The sequence below is a fragment of the Barbus barbus genome (assembly GCF_936440315.1).
Source record: "Barbus barbus genome assembly, chromosome: 20".
In the NCBI taxonomy this organism is placed as follows: Eukaryota; Metazoa; Chordata; class Actinopteri; order Cypriniformes; family Cyprinidae; genus Barbus; species Barbus barbus.
Genome location: NC_136748.1, coordinates 30,104,248 through 30,122,552, shown reverse-complemented (window position 1 = coordinate 30,122,552; position 18,305 = coordinate 30,104,248). Strand labels below are relative to the sequence as shown.

At 32.5% G+C, this 18,305-nt stretch overlaps 1 protein-coding gene across 1 annotated transcript in view; it reads left to right on the top strand.

The window, feature by feature from the left end:
- The window catches only part of LOC306886297 (RAC-alpha serine/threonine-protein kinase-like), a 53,225-nt gene that overhangs the window by 18,384 nt on the left and 16,536 nt on the right, over positions 1-18,305 (top strand). Inside the window, exons 3-5 of the mRNA XM_079443295.1 lie at positions 13,102-13,230; positions 16,480-16,591; positions 18,179-18,302. Of these exons, the coding sequence (XP_079299421.1) occupies positions 13,102-13,230; positions 16,480-16,591; positions 18,179-18,302 (365 nt within the window). The remainder of the gene's footprint in view (positions 1-13,101; positions 13,231-16,479; positions 16,592-18,178; positions 18,303-18,305) is intronic.

Here is an 18,305-nt window from a genome sequence, read left to right as displayed (position 1 = left end):
TTTTAGATTTGGCTATACGCTCTTAAAAATAAAGGTTCCAAAGGGTGTTTTAGCAGTGATGCTATAGAAGAACCATATTTGGTTCCCCAAAGAACCTTTCAGTGAACAGTTCCTAAAAGAACCATTTTGAAGAACATTTTAAAATCTTTTTCGACTATAAAGAACCTTTTCTGCATTTGAAGAGTTCCATGAATGTTCAAGGTTCTTCACAGAACCATTGATGCCACTAAAGAACCTTAATTTTTAAGAGTGTGCTCTCTTTTTATTGTGACTTTCTGTAGCTCATTACTGCTAGACATGCTTATAAAATAGCTGGTTTCTCATTTGACGGCCCTCTGATGATGTTTCCCATGTCTCCAGCGCGACACGCATCTCCTCTCCTCTCCTCTGACTCTATTCATCACTGTCCAAACGTGACAGCTGAGCCGAGCCGTGAGCGCCGGTGCTCTGGCTGGAAGGGGCAGCGGCAGATCAGGGCTCCCCGGGTGGAGCGCGCTCTGTCTGCTGTCTGGAGGCCAGCAGGTCCCTGTGCTGCGGGTAATGGCAGACAGGCTCCTGCTAAATGTGCTGGAGAGATGTAAATTGCCAGAGTGCAGCTGTCAGAAGGGAGGGCGAGCATGTGTGTGTGGGGGTCCGCTTCTGTCTGCGTATCTGCCGCAGCGGCGCACCCGCTGTGTGCTTACTTTTCTGTGCCCAAACCTCCTGCTCTGCAATTGTGCTTCACGTCCGGCCCATTTTTCTGCTGTTCGCTCTGCCTTCGTCTTCTGTTCATTCTCTCTGTGTTTCTCCTCTTCCTCCACTCATCTTCCGGCGTGTTTCTGATCGCGGTGTTCATGCCCGGCTCTGACATCCATCATGAGCGGAGATCTTCAGCTGTTAGAGTTGCTGTTGCTCCAGAATGTGTTTGTCAAGTGGGTGAGAGGGCTGATTCTTTGTATTTAGATGAGTTAAGTTAGACAAGTAAAAAATAAAAGGTTTCAAAAATTCTATACAATCACACAAAGGTTGTTTGAATCAAGTGTCGCAGATTAATGTTACCCTAACATCACAGGAAATGTTGTGATGAAATGCTGAAACTAAAAGCTTGGATTTTTAGAACCTTAGGTTATGAGCCTTTGATTTTAGAACTTTAGATTTTTAAAAGCTTACATATTTATAGGTCCTTAGATTTTAAAACCTGACATTTTTAGAACGTTAGATTTTGAACCTTAGATTTGAGAACTTTACATTTTTAAAACCTTACATTTTTAGAAGCTTAGATTTTTACAAACTTTTTTTTTTTTTTTACAAAATTTTTACAAACTAAATTTTTAGAACCTTATGTTTTAGGAGTTAAATTTTAGAAGCACAGATATTTAGAACCCTATAATAGAACCTTGGATTTTTAGAACCTGAAATTTTTAGAACTTTAGATTTTAAAACCTAACATTTTTATAAACTTACATTTTAGAACCTTAGATTTTGAACCTTAGATTTTTTTTTAAACTTGACATTTTTAGAAGCTTAGATTTTTATAACGTTATATTTTAGAACCTTGGATTTTTAGAATCTTACATTTTAGGAGTTTAGATTGAACATTTTTATAATTTTAGAAGCTTATATATTAGAACCCTATATAATTTAGTTTTAGAACCTGAAATATTTAGACCCTTATATTTTTGAAAACATGACATTTTCAGAACCTTACATTTTAGAACTCAATTTTTATTTTATTTTTTAAACAGGATTACAGGTTTTCCTAGTCTAGTTCTCTAATAACGCTGGCATTGTATTTGACAAATATTGTTGGTTCTTTGATGAATTGCTTTTGTTCCTCCTTTTTTAAATCGCTTTGGATAAAAGCGTGTGCTAAGTGCATGAATATAAATGACTGGCTTCACGTCATTTCCAGGAGTCAGTGTGCTTGAGTTTATATCAGTCGTCTGGAGCTCTTTATAAGAGACCGCTACAATGAGCATTTGCTGAAGAGCTAGTCACTAGTTTGAGAGGTTAACGGCATCAGAGTCTAATTGGACAATAAACTCAAAAGTTTACTTTTTTAAAAACCCAATATATGCATCTAAAATAGCTTGCAGACACATTTCAGTGCTCATTTTGTGCACATATCAGGAGTTTAGTTTAGTTTGTGCAAATACATTTGTTTACTGCTGTGAGTGAAGAATGAAGTAAACAATGATTCGATCTGTATCTTATATTTTGATAGTGTCTATAGGCTACAGTTAAACACAGTATCACATGGATGGGAATATGCTTATGGAAATTATATGCAGATGAGGTTATGCATAGCCAAATGAGCTCCATATATGGTTATTTTGGGGGATGATGTGTAGAGGCATATATGCATATCTTCCACTAAAGGCAATGTAGTGCAGATACGTACAGTTTTATAAATCAAAACCTTTGTGCTTATGGAAGATCTGAATTTTGTGCATACACAGACTTTTAGGGTGAAATCTATGCAAAGTTGTACACATAAGGCCCCAGATGTTAGTCAAAAGTCTGGGCTTGCAGGATTTTTAGTATTGCTATGCTATTACTCTTGATTTTATTTGCCGAAAATGACCTTTAAAAGTTGCATTGTTCAGCATCTGTGCCTTTTCACAACATTTTTTAAAATAGTTGTTGATTATTTAATAGATAATCACAATTTAGTTTGACAGCAGACTTGCCTCATTCACATAAAGCATCAATACCAGACTTTTCTGGCAGTTTTATGACTTCTTGAACTGCTAAATTTCCAGTGCTGATTTGCAGTCATTTATGTCATGTTGTTATTTCAGATGATCATAATGTGATAATATTGCACTGATAAACATGTGATACTAGAAAACAAAAGGAAGTTCAAAATCAAGATCCAGTAAGAAATAAAAGATTTTACTGAAGATTTTCATATAAAGTGACGACAAGGTTCAACTGTAACTGAATTATTTGAAGAAACTTTTGCTGTATTTTTCTTTTTTTTTTGTACACAATCTCTTTTTGGTCACTTTTGTCACTTTATATGAAATAAATATTTTATTTTTTGCCACGTCAGTAAAATATTTTGATCTTTTGATTTTTTTTTTTTTGTGTCATTTTTGTCACTTTATATGAAAATCTTTACTAAAATATTTAGATCTTTGACTTTTAAAAAAAAAAATTTGTCACTTTATATGAAAATCTTCTGTAAAATATTTGGATCTCTTGACTTTTTTTGTCACTTTATATGAAAATCTTCACTAAAATGATTTTTTTTATAGATTTTCGGCTTTTTTTTTTTTTTTCACTTTGTGAAAATCTTCAGTAAAAAATTTAATTTCTTATAAGATTTTTGACTTCATTGTCATTTTTGTCAGTTTTGTACTTTTCTCTACAAATCTAGAAGTACAGTATTTTGTTTCCTAACAGATCATTCACTTTGACACAATCGTTGCGCAGATTCCCCTTTTGTTTTCTATTATGTGAATTGAATACTTGTGAATATAATATGTAGGTTTTGTAATCCCGAATGTTTTTCTTTGTTGTTAAACCCAGAACCATGAGCGCAGGTCTCACTCTCCCAACAATAACTGCGTTCTGTCGCGACTCATGCGAGCATCTGTACGGATCGCTGGAATTTTTGGTTCCTGTTTGTTTGTTTTCCTTGCGCGATCCCAGTAAACTAATCCATGGAGCGCTTGTTTACCGGAACGAAAAGGGGGGGAAGAATCTAGAACACAAAAAGCAGCGGAGGGGAAAAACTTCCCACAGTGTCTCTATGGTAATCAGCAGGTGCCTGTGGCCGGCGAGAAGAAGTGAAGCCTTTCTTACGAGCGTGAGAAAGAGCGGCCGAGCCCTCTCCTCCTCCCCCGCGCCTCCGTTTGCCCCCTTTTCTCTTGTACGGTGGCAAAACCCGCCCCAGCGGCAACAGTGGTGGCTGCCAAACGCTCCCTCTGATCCAGCTGCAATGAAAAACGCCACCAACAAAAGACGGGAAGAAAAGGAGAAAGGCAGGAGAAGATGGAGAAACTGCGGAAGAGTTTAAGCTGCTGCTTGGCAGTGCCAGGATGCCGAGACCAAACTCAGGAACGCACTTTGTTTTCGTGAAGGGGGCATTTTTGCCTCCTGGAATTGATTTACAGGGGCATCTGTTATCTATATGAGGGCATATTTGTTTTCTAATCATAAAAAAAACACCAAATTTTTAATGTAAATGCTCTGGACAATATTGAACAATAGCGACTGCTCAAATTTTCAGCTGTCTTGAAGTAGTTTTTTTCTCTTACAAAATTTATTTTATTTGATTTATTTTGCACAAGAAACCACTTCATACTAAGTATTCAACAAAATACATTAAGCCCTACCAACACTAGTAATGCACACAGGATATTATGAAATATTTTCTGATATTTATTTTAGGTCTATATAGAGTTTAGCATGTTTTGTGTAGTTTATATGATACTTTTTGACATATCTGTCAATGGTGTGTAAATTGACAATATGTGTGTGTGTGTGTACAGTGCCCTCCATAAGTATTGGAGCAGTTGCCTCACAGGTCTTTCTAAGTGATCAGCTGTGTCCTGTTGCATTAATTCTTCAGATATTAAAAGCAGGGAATGTGTCGTATCAGTTATATCCATTACTTCTGTATTCTGAATCCTGCATTCGATGATGAAACACAAACCAGGATGAAGATGAGAGAGCTGACTTAGAGAGAAAAGCAAGCAATTTGGATGCTAAAAGAAAAGAGGAAGTCAGTTAGAGCTCTAGCAAAAACAAAGAGCATGGAGAAATCAAGAGTTTGGAAACCACCAGCGACACCAGCAACCAACAACGACCTGATCGGCTGAGAAAACAACAGTAGTTGATGACAGACAAATCATAAAAGCTGTGAAAATGAATCCTAAAAGACGTGTCTGTAAAATCACCAACAACTTCCAGAAAGCTGGGGTGATGCTCTGACAATCTACTGTCCTCAGGAGACTTTGACACAGAATTACAGATGCTACACAGCAAGATGCAAACCTCTGACCAGCACCAAACATAGAAAGGCAAGAGTAGAGTTTGCAAAAAAGCACAAAGGTGAGCCAGAAGAGTTTTGGATCTGTGTTTATGGACCGATGAGACAAAGATGAACCTTTTTCTAAGTGATGGGAAAGCAAAAATGTGGAGAAAAATGGGAACTGCAATGATCCCAAGCATACAGCCTCATCTGTAAAGCATGGTGGAGGTGGTGTCATGGCATGGGCGTGCATGGCTGTCTCTGGAACAGGCCCTCTCAACTTTACTGATGACTTAATATATGATGACAGTAGCAGAATGAATTTGGAAGAGTACAAAACCATCTTGCCACCAATATTCAAGAAAATGCCACCAGATTCATTGGGAAGTGCTTCATATTGCATCAGGACAATGACCCAAAACACCCTGCCAGTTCAGTCAAGGAGTTTATAAGAGCAAAGAAATGGAAAGTGTTAGATTGCCCAAGTCAATCTCCAGATTTAAATCTGATTGAACATGAATTTCAGCAGCTGAAGAGGAGAGGAAAGGCAGAAACTCCCCAAAACAAGCAACAATTGGGATTGTCTGCATTAAAGGCTGGGAAAAGTATTTCAAAGGATGAGAGCAAGAGTCTGGTGATGTCTATGGGTCACAGACTCACTGCTGTGATTGTGTGCAAGGGATCTGCAACTAAATAATAGCTTTTAATCTTTTATATCTGCCTTATGTTCAACTGTCCCAATACTTATGCTCACATCAATGAGTGGGATGAACTCTAAAAGTGCTGTTCTTTTTATTTGATAAAACATATATGTGTTGAAACGGCTAATAATAAAATGTGACATTCTGTAGTTTTGTCTCATATTCATCTTTTAATCATATTTGTATATGTCTTGATTCCACAGCCAACAGAGCAATTTTGTCTTTACTGTTCCAATACTTATGGAGGGCACTGTATATATATATATATATATATATATATATATATATAAATATGTGTTTTGTTGATCGCTTAGCTAGTGGTGTGTGTAAAATATTTTTTTTGTTTTCTAAGCACTTTATTGTAATTTATTTGTTTATTTGTGATTTTGTTATACTACTTTATATTAAATATGTTATAAGATTATATTAGATAACAGAGAAAATGATGCCTCTGCATTTTAAACACGAAGGGCATGTGTCTCTGTCGGTGGCCTTTCTGCCCTGGGTCCTGGTTAACGCTGGCCCCTGGGGCCGGGCCCCTCTGCTGGACCGCTGGCTCATTGATATGCAGAGGACGGCTCGACCCACAGCTGCAGGATCCCCGCTCCGAGGGGGAGGCCCAGGAAAAACCAACAAAAGAGCCTCTCCCCCCATTCCCGGTGTTCAGACACTTTAATTCCCTAAATCCTGCAGCTCTCCTCCTCTGCTTCCTTAAACACCTCCTTTCTCCTCTCAAACACTGCCTGTCACTGGCGTCAAAGTCTCCGGAAGTGTCAGGAGCAAAAAATATTCAGACACCAGATATAATTTTTGATATTTTGCTTGCTTGTGGGTGCAGGACACTACACTCTTAAAAATAAAGGTGCTTAAAAGGTTTTTCCCAGCGATGCCATAGAAGAACATTTTTGGTTCCACAAAGAATCATTCAGTCAAAGATTCTTTAAAGAACCATCTCTTTCTTACCTTTTTATAATCTGAAGAACCTTCTTTCGCCACAAAGAACCTTTTGTGAAACAGAAAGGTTCTTCAGATGTTAAAGGTTCTTTATGGAACCATTTAGACAAAAAAGGTTCTTCTATGGCATCTTCGTGAAGCACCTTTATTTTTAAGAGTGCATATGGTATAATATGGAATTGTGTGTGTGTGTATATATATATATATATATATACATACATACAGTACACACACACACGAACTATACTATACATTATTATAATATTATAATATATAAATTTGAATATTTCTATATTATATATATATATATATTTGTCATTTTATATACATACACTGCTGTTCCAAATTTTGGGATCAGTACAATTTTTTAAAGTTTTTTAAAGAAGTCTCTTCTGCTCATCAAGGCTGCATTTATTTGCATTTATAAAACTGGAAAAAAATGTAAAAATGTGCAATCTTATTACAATTCAAAATAACATGTGAATATGTGTTAAACTGTAATGTATTTCTGTGATCTGCAGCTGTATTTTCAGCATCATTACTCCAGTCTTCAGTGTCACATGATCTTCAGAAATCATTATAATATACTGATTTATTGTCAATGTTGAAAACAGTTTTTACTGCTTAATATTTTTTTGGAATCTGTGATAATTTTTTCAGGATGCTTTGATGAATAAAAATATATAAAAGAACAGAATTTATTCAAAATAGAAATCTTGTGTAACATTATACACTGTTAGAAAGTTTGGGGTCAGTATTTTTTTCTTTTTTCCTTTTTTTTTTTTTTAAGAAATGAATACTGTGTATAAATATATACAGTTAATTTGACTGTGTCCATGTTAGCAAACAATGGTCTGTTTCTTCAGAATCTAATTTGTTTAGATGTTCTCTCTGTCTACTGTCACAGAAACACACACACACACACACACACACACTGCAGTAGCATCAGTCCGTCACAGGTAATGTGTGCGACAGCATCAGTACATGCAAAACTGCACGAGGAGCTGTGTGATTGTTCCTGGTTTGCGTCTGCGTCACTGATCTGAGCAAAACAAGAGACGCGTGTAAACAAAGTAGAAGTGCTGAGTGTGAGAAAGAGGAAGAGCCGAGAGGAAAACACTCGAGTTTACAGGAGAAAACGGAGGTGACAGAGACGAGGAGATGGTCAGACAGATGTGGTGGCCATGGGGCGGTCACATGACACGAGATTGTGTGTGTGTGTGTGTGTGTGAAACGCTGCAAGTTTGGTCTGACAGCAGCTGCATTCCCACAATGCTTTGTGATAGTGGTTTTATATGCTTAAAATATTTCTATTTTAAATAAATGCTGTACTTTTGAACTTTCTATTAATCTGTAAATCCTGAAAAATAAAATCTATCATGGTTTCCACAATAATATTAATGTTTTCAACATTGCTAATAATCAGAAATGTTTGTTGAGCAGTAAATCAGTATATTATTATGATTTCTGAAGATCATGTGACACTGAAGACTGGAGTAATGATGCTGAAAATACAGCTGCACATCACAGAAATACATTACAGTACAACAGATAATCACATAGAAAACAGCTGTTTTTCTGTATTTTATATATATATATATATATATATTGAGAGAGAGAGAGAGAGAGAAAATAGATATATATATATATATATATATATATACTTTTTTTATTTTAATTTAATATTTAAATTTAAATTAATTACAAAATAATTTGTAATTAATTTTAACAATGTATTTTTTATTGTGTATTTATGCATAACTATACATAAAATAATTATCTTACATAAAAGCTTCACAATTTTTACTGTATTTTTGATCAAATAAATGCAGCCTTAGTGAGCAGAAGAGACTTGCTATTTTAATATATAATTAATTAATATTATATAATATTCAATATGTGACCCCAAGATTTTAAAATTGTTTTAATATAATGTAAAATATGTGACGTCAGGATTTTAACAATTTTTATTAAGTATTTCTCCAGAACCATTAAAAAAACACATCTTTTTTTTCTTTCATAAAAGCTTACATGAAATGTATAACCCTCTGTATTTTGGATTATGAAGATATTTTATATGCAAACAATTATCAAAACTTTGTGACTGTATAAATTTAAATATATACTTTAAAATATTTTTAAGCTTAGATTCATTGATCTCTAGTTTTGAAGACTTATATTTTGCCAAGTGACATTGTATTTTCTGTAAAAGATATGCGTTGTGAAAAGCGCTGCACAAATAAACATGCACAGAATGTTTAGATCTGACTTTTATTGAGCTGAAGTTACAGCTGTTTGACTGAGAAACAGGAACTTGTGACAGACCAGACTTCTGTGTTCAGTGTTTGTTTATGGATGCAGGCGTGTGTGTTTGTCACAAATGAGCCGTCCGTGGCTGACATGAAGACCTGGACTCTAGATTAATCTCACACACACACACACACACACATCTGTCGGTGCCCGTCAGGCCTGCGCTGTCTGTCTGTCTGTTTGAGGCGCATTAGCAGGCGTGCTGCGGTCGATGCAGCGTCACACATAACAGCAGTAGTTTAGTGTTTCTGTGTGAAAGGTCCTGAAGTCAGGCTGGACGTGTCAAGTGCTTTACGGTGGACATACTGTCCTGCGACTCAGTTAGCATCAGACACGGACAGATAGAGCACTTCTGGGTTTCTTCTGAATAATTGTTTTGAGATGCTCACGTAACACTGATCTCTATCTTAAAACACACAACCCAGATACAAGAATACCTTACCTTAATCATATTTTTTGATGCTATTTATATACTAACATTCAAAAGTTTGGGGCTGGTAAGATTTTTTTTTAAGTATCTTTTGCTCGCAAAGGCTGCATTTATTTGACTGAAAATACAGTAAACACTGTAATGTTGTGAAATGTTATACTTAAAAAATAATATTATTAAATATATTAACTATTTTCTATTTTATATACTATATTTTTTATAAATATTATTATATACAATGTATTATATTTTATATTAGATCATTTATGTTAATTTTATATTATATTAGAATATTTATATTTATTATTTCCATGATGTAAAGCTGAATTTAAAAATATTTATTATAATTTTACATTTATTTTTTATTTAATTTTTTCATGATTTAGTTTTTAGGAAGTGTTTTATTTTAATTTGCTTTTATATTATTATTATTATATAAAATGTGTTATATTTTATATTAGATCATTTATGTTAATTTTATATTATATTACAATATTTATATAAATTATTTCTGTGATTTATAAAGCTGAATTTAAAAATATTTGTTATAATTTAAACAATTTTTTTTTTTTTGCTTTTATTTGGAATTTATTCATTTATTTCGGTTTTACATTCTTATGATTTTAATAATTTTAAGTGCTGTATTTTGGCACATTTTATTTAAAAAATGTTTATTAGAATTTAACATTTTAATGATTTATTCATTTTCAGTAAGTGTTTTATTTAGATTTTTATTTTATTCCTATTTTAATAATTTATAGTGACTTTTGTATGACTTTTGACTGTTCTTATTAAATACATAGTGTATGTGTGTGTATATATATATATATATATATATATATATATATATATATATATATATATATAATTTTTCACTATTCTTTGATTAATAAAAAGTTCAAACAACATCATTTATTTAAATAGAAATCTTTTTAATAAAAAAATATTTATTATAATTTTTTACATTTTTCTTATTTTTAGTGTTTTATTTTGATTGCTTTGATTTACATTTTTACATTCTTATGATTTTAGTAATTTTTAGGACGAGTTGTATTTTTACAAATATTTATTTAAATTTTTACCTTACGATTTTTTTTTTTTTTTTGTGCTGTATTTTGACTTTTTTTTTTATTATTATAAAATTGCGTTTTAATGGTTTTCTTTTGCTTTTAAAAATGTTTTTTTTATAATTTGTAAATTTTTATGATTTATTTTTATTTTAATCATACATTCTTATGATTTTAATCATTTTAGTAAGCGTCCTATTTTGACTCTTTTTATGTAAAATATTTCTTATTATACATTTTTATCATTAAATTTTTATTTGGAAATTGTTTATTTCAATTGTACATTCTTATGATTTTAATAATTTTATTAAGTGATGTATTTTGACTTTTTTTTATTTTAAAAATATATTAACTTGACATTTTTTATTAAATCCCACACCGTCAGGGGTTCACAAACCCATTTGGGAAGCCTTGTACTAGACGGCTTTGCCTAAATCATTAGTGTGGTTGTATATGTCTGTGTTTTGTGTTTGCTCTAGCTGCTGTTCATGAAGTCCAAAACATATTTCATAAAGCATATTCAATTCACTCGCATTATCCAACAACTCTGAGCTTCACATTTGCAGATCTTAACTTGCTCATCATCATGTGAACGGTCCTGTAAAAAAGGAAAAGTTAGAAAACAGGCATTCTCTTTATCTGAAGTTTCTGTGAAGCGGCAGTAAAATCCTCATGTGTGGCAGCAGGATTATGAGTTTAGATGACAAATGCATGTGTAGTTGCTCTGTTACGGGCCAGTCGCTGCTCCTCTGGTCTGTCACAGCTGAAATGAGCCGAAAGCCGCTAAAAATCAGCGAGACAGACGTTTGCCGTGACACATCCACACTTTAGTGACAGAGGAAATGGGCCAATTAAGGACAGCTTGCTCAGACCCTGCATGGGGTTAATATTCAACTCCCGTAATTAAAAATAAATTACACTTTTCCTGGATAACTATTCAAACTGTCTCTGTGTTTCTGACTCTCTCTGTTTTTTCACTTCCAATTCTGCAACATCTGGTGCAGTGATTTCTGCACCGTCCTCAGCACAAATTGATTTCGCTTGCAGAATACGGCAGCAGCTTTCGGGCGCTCTCTCTTGTGCTGTTTTGGAAACGGAGGTGTTTTGCTGTTGTTTGGAGCTCAAACAAGGTTTTACATCTAAATTTAGATGCATGCTTGAGTCATTCTTTCATTACGCAGGTAAAATCGTTTCACTCCACTCAATAAAGGTCTTTAACCCCGTGAAGCCTGACATGTGAAATAATCATAATAGTCAGAACAGTCAGAAAGTCTATTGAAACAGTTTATTGAAAATATGAATATTTAAAAAGTTTGCATATTTGATACATCAGGCTTTTGTGGTTCGTTTAGTCATAATTGTGAGATTGAAAGTCAAAATTCGGATGTAAAAAGTCAATGTTGAAATAAAAAGTTGAAATTATGACATACTATGTCATTATGAGATAAAAGGTCATAATTGTGAGATAGAAAGTCTTTGACTTTCATAATTTTGAGAATAAAGTCATAATTTTGACAATCATAACTTTGAGATAAAAAGGGATCATTATAAGACAGTCAAAATTATGACATCAAATCTTAATTTTGAGATAAAAGTTGAAATTATGACATACTAAGTCTTAATTGTGAGATAAAAAGTCATAATTGAGTCAAAATTATGAGAAATTGAAATTGACATAAGTCATAATTGAGATAAAAGGTCATAACTTTGAGATAAAAAGTGATCATTATGAGACAAAGTCAAAATTATGACATCAAATCTTAATTTTGAGATAAAAGTTGAAATTATGACATACTAAGTCTTAATTATGAGATAAAAAGTCATAATTGAGTCAAAATTATGAGAAGTCGAAATTGACATACTAAGTGATAATTGAGATAAAAGGTCATAATTATGAGATAGAAAGTCATAATTATGACACACTGCATCGTAATTTTGAAAAAAGAAATCATAAGTCATAAAGTCATAATTAAGACCCCAAGTCCATTTTGAGATAAAACGTCTTAATTATGAGATAAAAGTTATGAGATTGTCATGAGAAAGAAAATGAAGTTATGAGAAAGTCATAAGTATGATAATCATAATTTGAGGTAAAATGCTCATTTATGAATTATGCTAATGTAAGTCATAATTATGAGATAAAAAGTTGAGTTTTTAATGGAACATTAAACAAAGACAGACAAATATATTTTTTAAAACCTTTGAAAGGTTTGCATATAAGTTTTCATGCTTTGTTTATTCAGAAACTCAGAAAATATGCAATTTGGTGCAGATGCTGATCTTGGATGAAATATGATAAAACTCTGATGCTTGTAATGTAAAGCAATGAGATTTAACAGTAGAGCAGATACTGACGTAAAATGATCTAAATATCACTCTATATCTCCAATAATATGTCTTAGATGAGATTGAAATGATCAAACACATCGAGTAGATTGTGTGTGACAGGTTTAACAGGAACGTTTGATCGTGTTGATCATTTAGAGGCTTTATAGGGTGAAAATTACAACAGTGGCATTGGTCATATATGCATTTATAAAAAGTTGCTCTGTATTGAAGATTTTAGGTGGCTACACATTTTTGGGTTAATCTGCACAAAGAAGACTTTTTTTGCTTTTCCTCTGTTAAAATTAAATAAAAGCTTGTGTATTTATTTGGCTTTCTCTCTCCGTCTCACAGGAGAGTACATAAAGACATGGAGGCCGCGGTATTTCTTGCTGAAGAGTGACGGTACGTTTATCGGCTATAAGGAGCGGCCGCAGGACGTGGATCAGCTGGAGACGCCGTTAAACAACTTCTCCGTGGCACGTGAGTCTCTCACACACACCTCAACTTACTACATAACGTATGTGTATGCATGTGTGAATCCAGCTAGTGTAGTACTTGCCTCATAATGTGCATTGTGTAAACTACATACGTATGTGAACAACAAGGGTTATTATGAAATGTTTTTATGACATGCAGTGCACGTTTTAACACATCGTCAATACATGGAAATGTAAAGCGAGAATTAAATATATTGTAAATATAAAACTGAGTGCATTGTATTTCATGCATGCTTAATGTAAATATATAACTTCAGGTTCATTTGCAACATGGTTGGAAGTTTTATTTATAAGTTAATAAGAAATAGTGCATATTAGACATTTAGTTTGATAAATAACACATTAAATAGGTTAAAAGTGCATATAAGACTAAAGTTGCGGCAAAGTTTTCTTAAATAGACCGAAATGAGAAGCAAGAATTAAAAATATTGTAAATATAATAGCGATCGCAGTGTATTTCATGCATGCTTAATTTAATTTATTATGCATGACCGGACTTGATGTTATTCTTCTACTAGTTCCATCTGACCTCCATCAACTCAAACAGTTTTGTGTTTCCTCGAGGGACGTGCAGAACATATTAAACACATCCAGGCCGTCTCCTCCAGTCGCACCTCAGCAGAATTTAGCGAAGAAGCCCCGCCATCGCTGCGAAAACTGTTGAGATGATTGAACAGACTAATTAGACAGCCATAATGTTTGTTCAAGAGAACGCTTCCTCCCTGACACTTGTGAAATATAGTGGTTATTAAGTGGCTGATCCTCATTATTTATCTCGCCGCTGATGGAGGCTCGGGTTGAAGCGTTGGATCTCAGTGGTGGTCTCACCCGGGTCCTCCATCTCGTCGACAGGCCGTGTGTCGTCTCTTACGTGACACATGTCTCCTCCACGCTCGCTCCTCGACATATGTTTGCGGGAACGCACTGGCAGAATCGCTGCTGGATATTGGAGGCGATTGTGCTTTGTGGCGCTGAAAGCATAAGTTTTCCTCTTTGAGTGAGCACTTTTGAGTGCAGAGAACACAGACGCAGCTTATTTCGCCTGCTCTCTGAAGAAAAAGACGTGAGTTTGAGTTTTTAACAACTGATGACGGACGCAGTTGTGCATTCGTCGTTGGAATCGCAGAAGCATCTGTGTGTGAAAGGAAAACACAAGCGGGACTTATTGATCGTCAATATCAGATTGGCCGCGTGAAGTTTGACATCTGTTTGCAACAACTTTTTAGATGTAAAAATCCATTTCTGACATCGCAAAACACCCTAATGTGTTAGGAGGAAACAATATATTAATGTTTATTATTATGCAAAATGGCAACAAATTAGACTTTGCGCTAATTATTAACAAGCATAAAATCAATATGTGATTATTTTTTACTTTTTTTTTTTTTACATCATATTTACCACAAAAAATTTATTGACCATGCATTTGTTGAACTTTTTTTATAAAAGAATTATTGGATTTCTTTGAATTCTATTCCATAATTCTATATTCTTTTAATTCAACTAAAAAAGGAAAAAATAGATAAAACACAATAAATACTGTGTGAATGCATGTATATGCAAAATAAATAATAAAATAGTATATATAACAAAATAAGTATATAAATAAAAAAATTATAAAATTTTAAAATTAACTATATATAACTAATACAGTAGGGGTATACTGTTGTTTAGTAAAATCAGATGAATGCACGATATTGATGTTGATTATTATGCAAAGTGACAGAATTGTTACCATGCAAAATTTAAAGAGGTGTAAAATCAATATTTTCTTTGACCGTTGCATCACGTCGTCTTCTGCCATGAGCTTTGCTTTTAAGATGCTGTCAAGTTCAAAATAATTTAGCAAATTAAAAATAAAATTTGTTTTACAAATGCTTCTAGAAAAGTCAGAGTTTGACATTTGTTTGCAACTTTTTAGATAAAAAACACAATTTCTAACATCGCAAAATACCTTTCAGAGCAAATAGTAAACAATATTATTATTGTTTTTGAAAGAAATCAGCATGTTAGAATGATTTCTGAAGAATCATGTGATGCTGAAAATTCAGCTTTGATCACAGAAATCAATTACAGTTTAACAGATATTCACATAGAAAACAGCTGTTTTAAACTGTAATAATATTTCACAATATTACTGTTCTTTTAGTTATATATATGCAGCTTCGGTGAGCAGAAAACACTTCTTTCAAAAACAATAAAAATCATAATTATTCCTAACTTTTGACCATATAATCAATATGTGCTAATGTTTTTAACCTGTCTTCCATGAGCTTTGCATTCTTAAGTTAAAAAAGATTTAAAAATTGAAAATAGCTTTAAAAATGGTTCTGAAAAACTAAATGTTATTATCATAAAAAAAAACAAGACTAAAAACATTTTTGGTACTATAAAATATAAGAAAAAAACATAAACTTGTTTTATTCCAGCGAATTGCCAAGGCAACATTTTTCATTTTTGTTAAGTTTCAGTACTAAAATAACTAAAACTAAATATACTGAATCTAATATAAAAAAAACTAATATATATGACAAAAACGCACAGTAAAATGACTAAAACTTTAAAATTAAAATCAGAAAATCCGCCCCCCCCCAAAAAAAAATCTGATTCACAATATTAAACCTTTGTTTGCATCTCACCAACCTTTTAGATATAAAACTTAATTTCTAACATTGCAAAGCATCCTTGTGAGCAAATGTTAGGAGTACATAACATTTTCAGATTTTCATTTAATATTATTGCACACAATAATAATGTTGATTATTGACAGAGAATAATTGTCACCATGCAGAATTTCTGTAGGCATATAATTAAAATGTGCTCATTTTAAACTGTCTTGTCATTGCTTCACATCTCATGTTTTTTTCTACCGTCTTCTGCCATGAGATTTATGTTTTTAAGATGCTGTGTCTTTTGCCATTAAAGTGCTTTTAGAAAGCCTTATGTTTGTTTCCAGTCCACTCTTTCTGAGCGGTAAGTGGAATGATTTTGTCAGTAGGTTTTAGCTTCTGTTTTAGCTCAGATTTTCCCTTTTAAAGTGCATGAGTTGTTGAAGTGTGTAAGGTTTGCATGTGAGCGCGTGCGGAGTGAAGCGCAGTGCACCTGTTCGCTGCTCCCTACTGAGTGTGTGTAATGTAGTGCTGGAGAAACTCTCAGATAAAGATAAATGATTGCTGTCGTCATTTCTCTCGCTGTCCGTGTCTCTGGTGTGGTTTTCCCCGGATGTGTCCAGAGTGTCAGCTGATGAAGACGGAGCGGCCCAAACCCAACACATTCATCATACGCTGCCTGCAGTGGACCACTGTCATTGAGCGCACCTTCCACGTGGAGAGCCCTGAGGAGCGGTCAGACACACACACACACACCTGCATACCTGCTCCTTATTCACTGTATATGTGCTCATTCAGCTTCATTTACAGAGAAACTAGTGTGCAAGAAATCATACAAATGCATTTACATTACTTCAAATAAAATAAACATTAACTGAAATTAAATATATATTTTAAAAAATTCAGCTAGTTGATATGGCAACATTTATTTTTCATTTAGTTTAAGTCAAAGTACTAAAATAAACTAAATAACCTAATACTAAATAAAAATGCTAAAATTAATAAAAAACCTAAAATGAAAACAAAATATATATTCATTAATATAAATATAAATATATTATATATATATATAAATATAAATATATTATATATATATATATAAATTATTTAAATATATATATATATTCAGTATATTATCAAAAGCTATATAATAGTGTATCAATGATACTGAAATAACGCCGGCAAGCACATTAAACTTTCACTTAAGGCTGCTTGATTATGGCAAAATTATAATGACATTTATTTTGGTCAATATCGAGATCATAATTAACATGATTACTGGTTGACTGAGACATCATGCATTTGTTAAGTGACTTTTTCCCTTTAACTTTAAATATATTTAACTTTTAAATATAACTGAAAAACAAAAAAATAGTAAAAATTGAAATTAAACTAAATAAATTACATTTAAATGTTTACATTTACACAAATTTAAATAAACACATAATATTTATTTGGAAAAAAGCATGCATTTGTTGAAAGTTTTTTTTTCTTGGATTTTGAACTAAAAATTTGATGTAAATATATTCACATTTCAGTACATTATATATGAATATACTGTATATATATATATATATATATATATATATATATATATATATATATATAATAATAATTATTATTATTTTTTATTTAAATCATGCATTTGTTGAAAATAAAAAAAAACATATTGGATTTCCTTGAACTTTTAATATAACTCACCTGATTTAAATAAAACATATATAATTAAAAATATATATATTTGGAAACATGCGTTTGTTGAACATTAAAAAAAAAAAAATTATATATATATATATATATATATATATATATATATATATATATATATATATATATATATATATAATTCAACTGAAAAACAAAAAAGTTAAATACAAAAAATGTAAATAAATATGAATTTCAAAAAATTAAAGTACATTATAAAAAACATTTAAATAACTTTATAAAAATATATTTGTAAGCATCATGCACTCGTTAAACAAAAAAAAATTCGGGATTTTCTTTTAACTTGAAATATAAATCAAATGAAAAGCAAAAAATTTGATAGAACAAAATAAATTATATAAATATATATACATTTAAATAAATATGTAAAAATAATAATTGAAAATAAACTACACTGAATTGAATTGGATGTAGGTGTACTGATGTTTAGTAGCATGAGATAAATGCTACTGAACTTACATATACAGTATATCAGTATATTAAAAGGTGATTATATCCCAGCAACTTACAAAGAACATCATAGACAATTAGTCATAATATTTGCAGAAAAGCAGCATTGGTTTGCCTGTTTGTGTTGTGTTGTGTTGTGTTGTGTAGGGAGGAATGGACCAAAGCCATCCAGACTGTAGCCGACAGTCTGCATAAACAAGAGGAGATGATGGACGTGTCTCCCGAACACATGGACATGGAGATGTTTCTGACCAAACCTCGGCTCAAAGTGGTA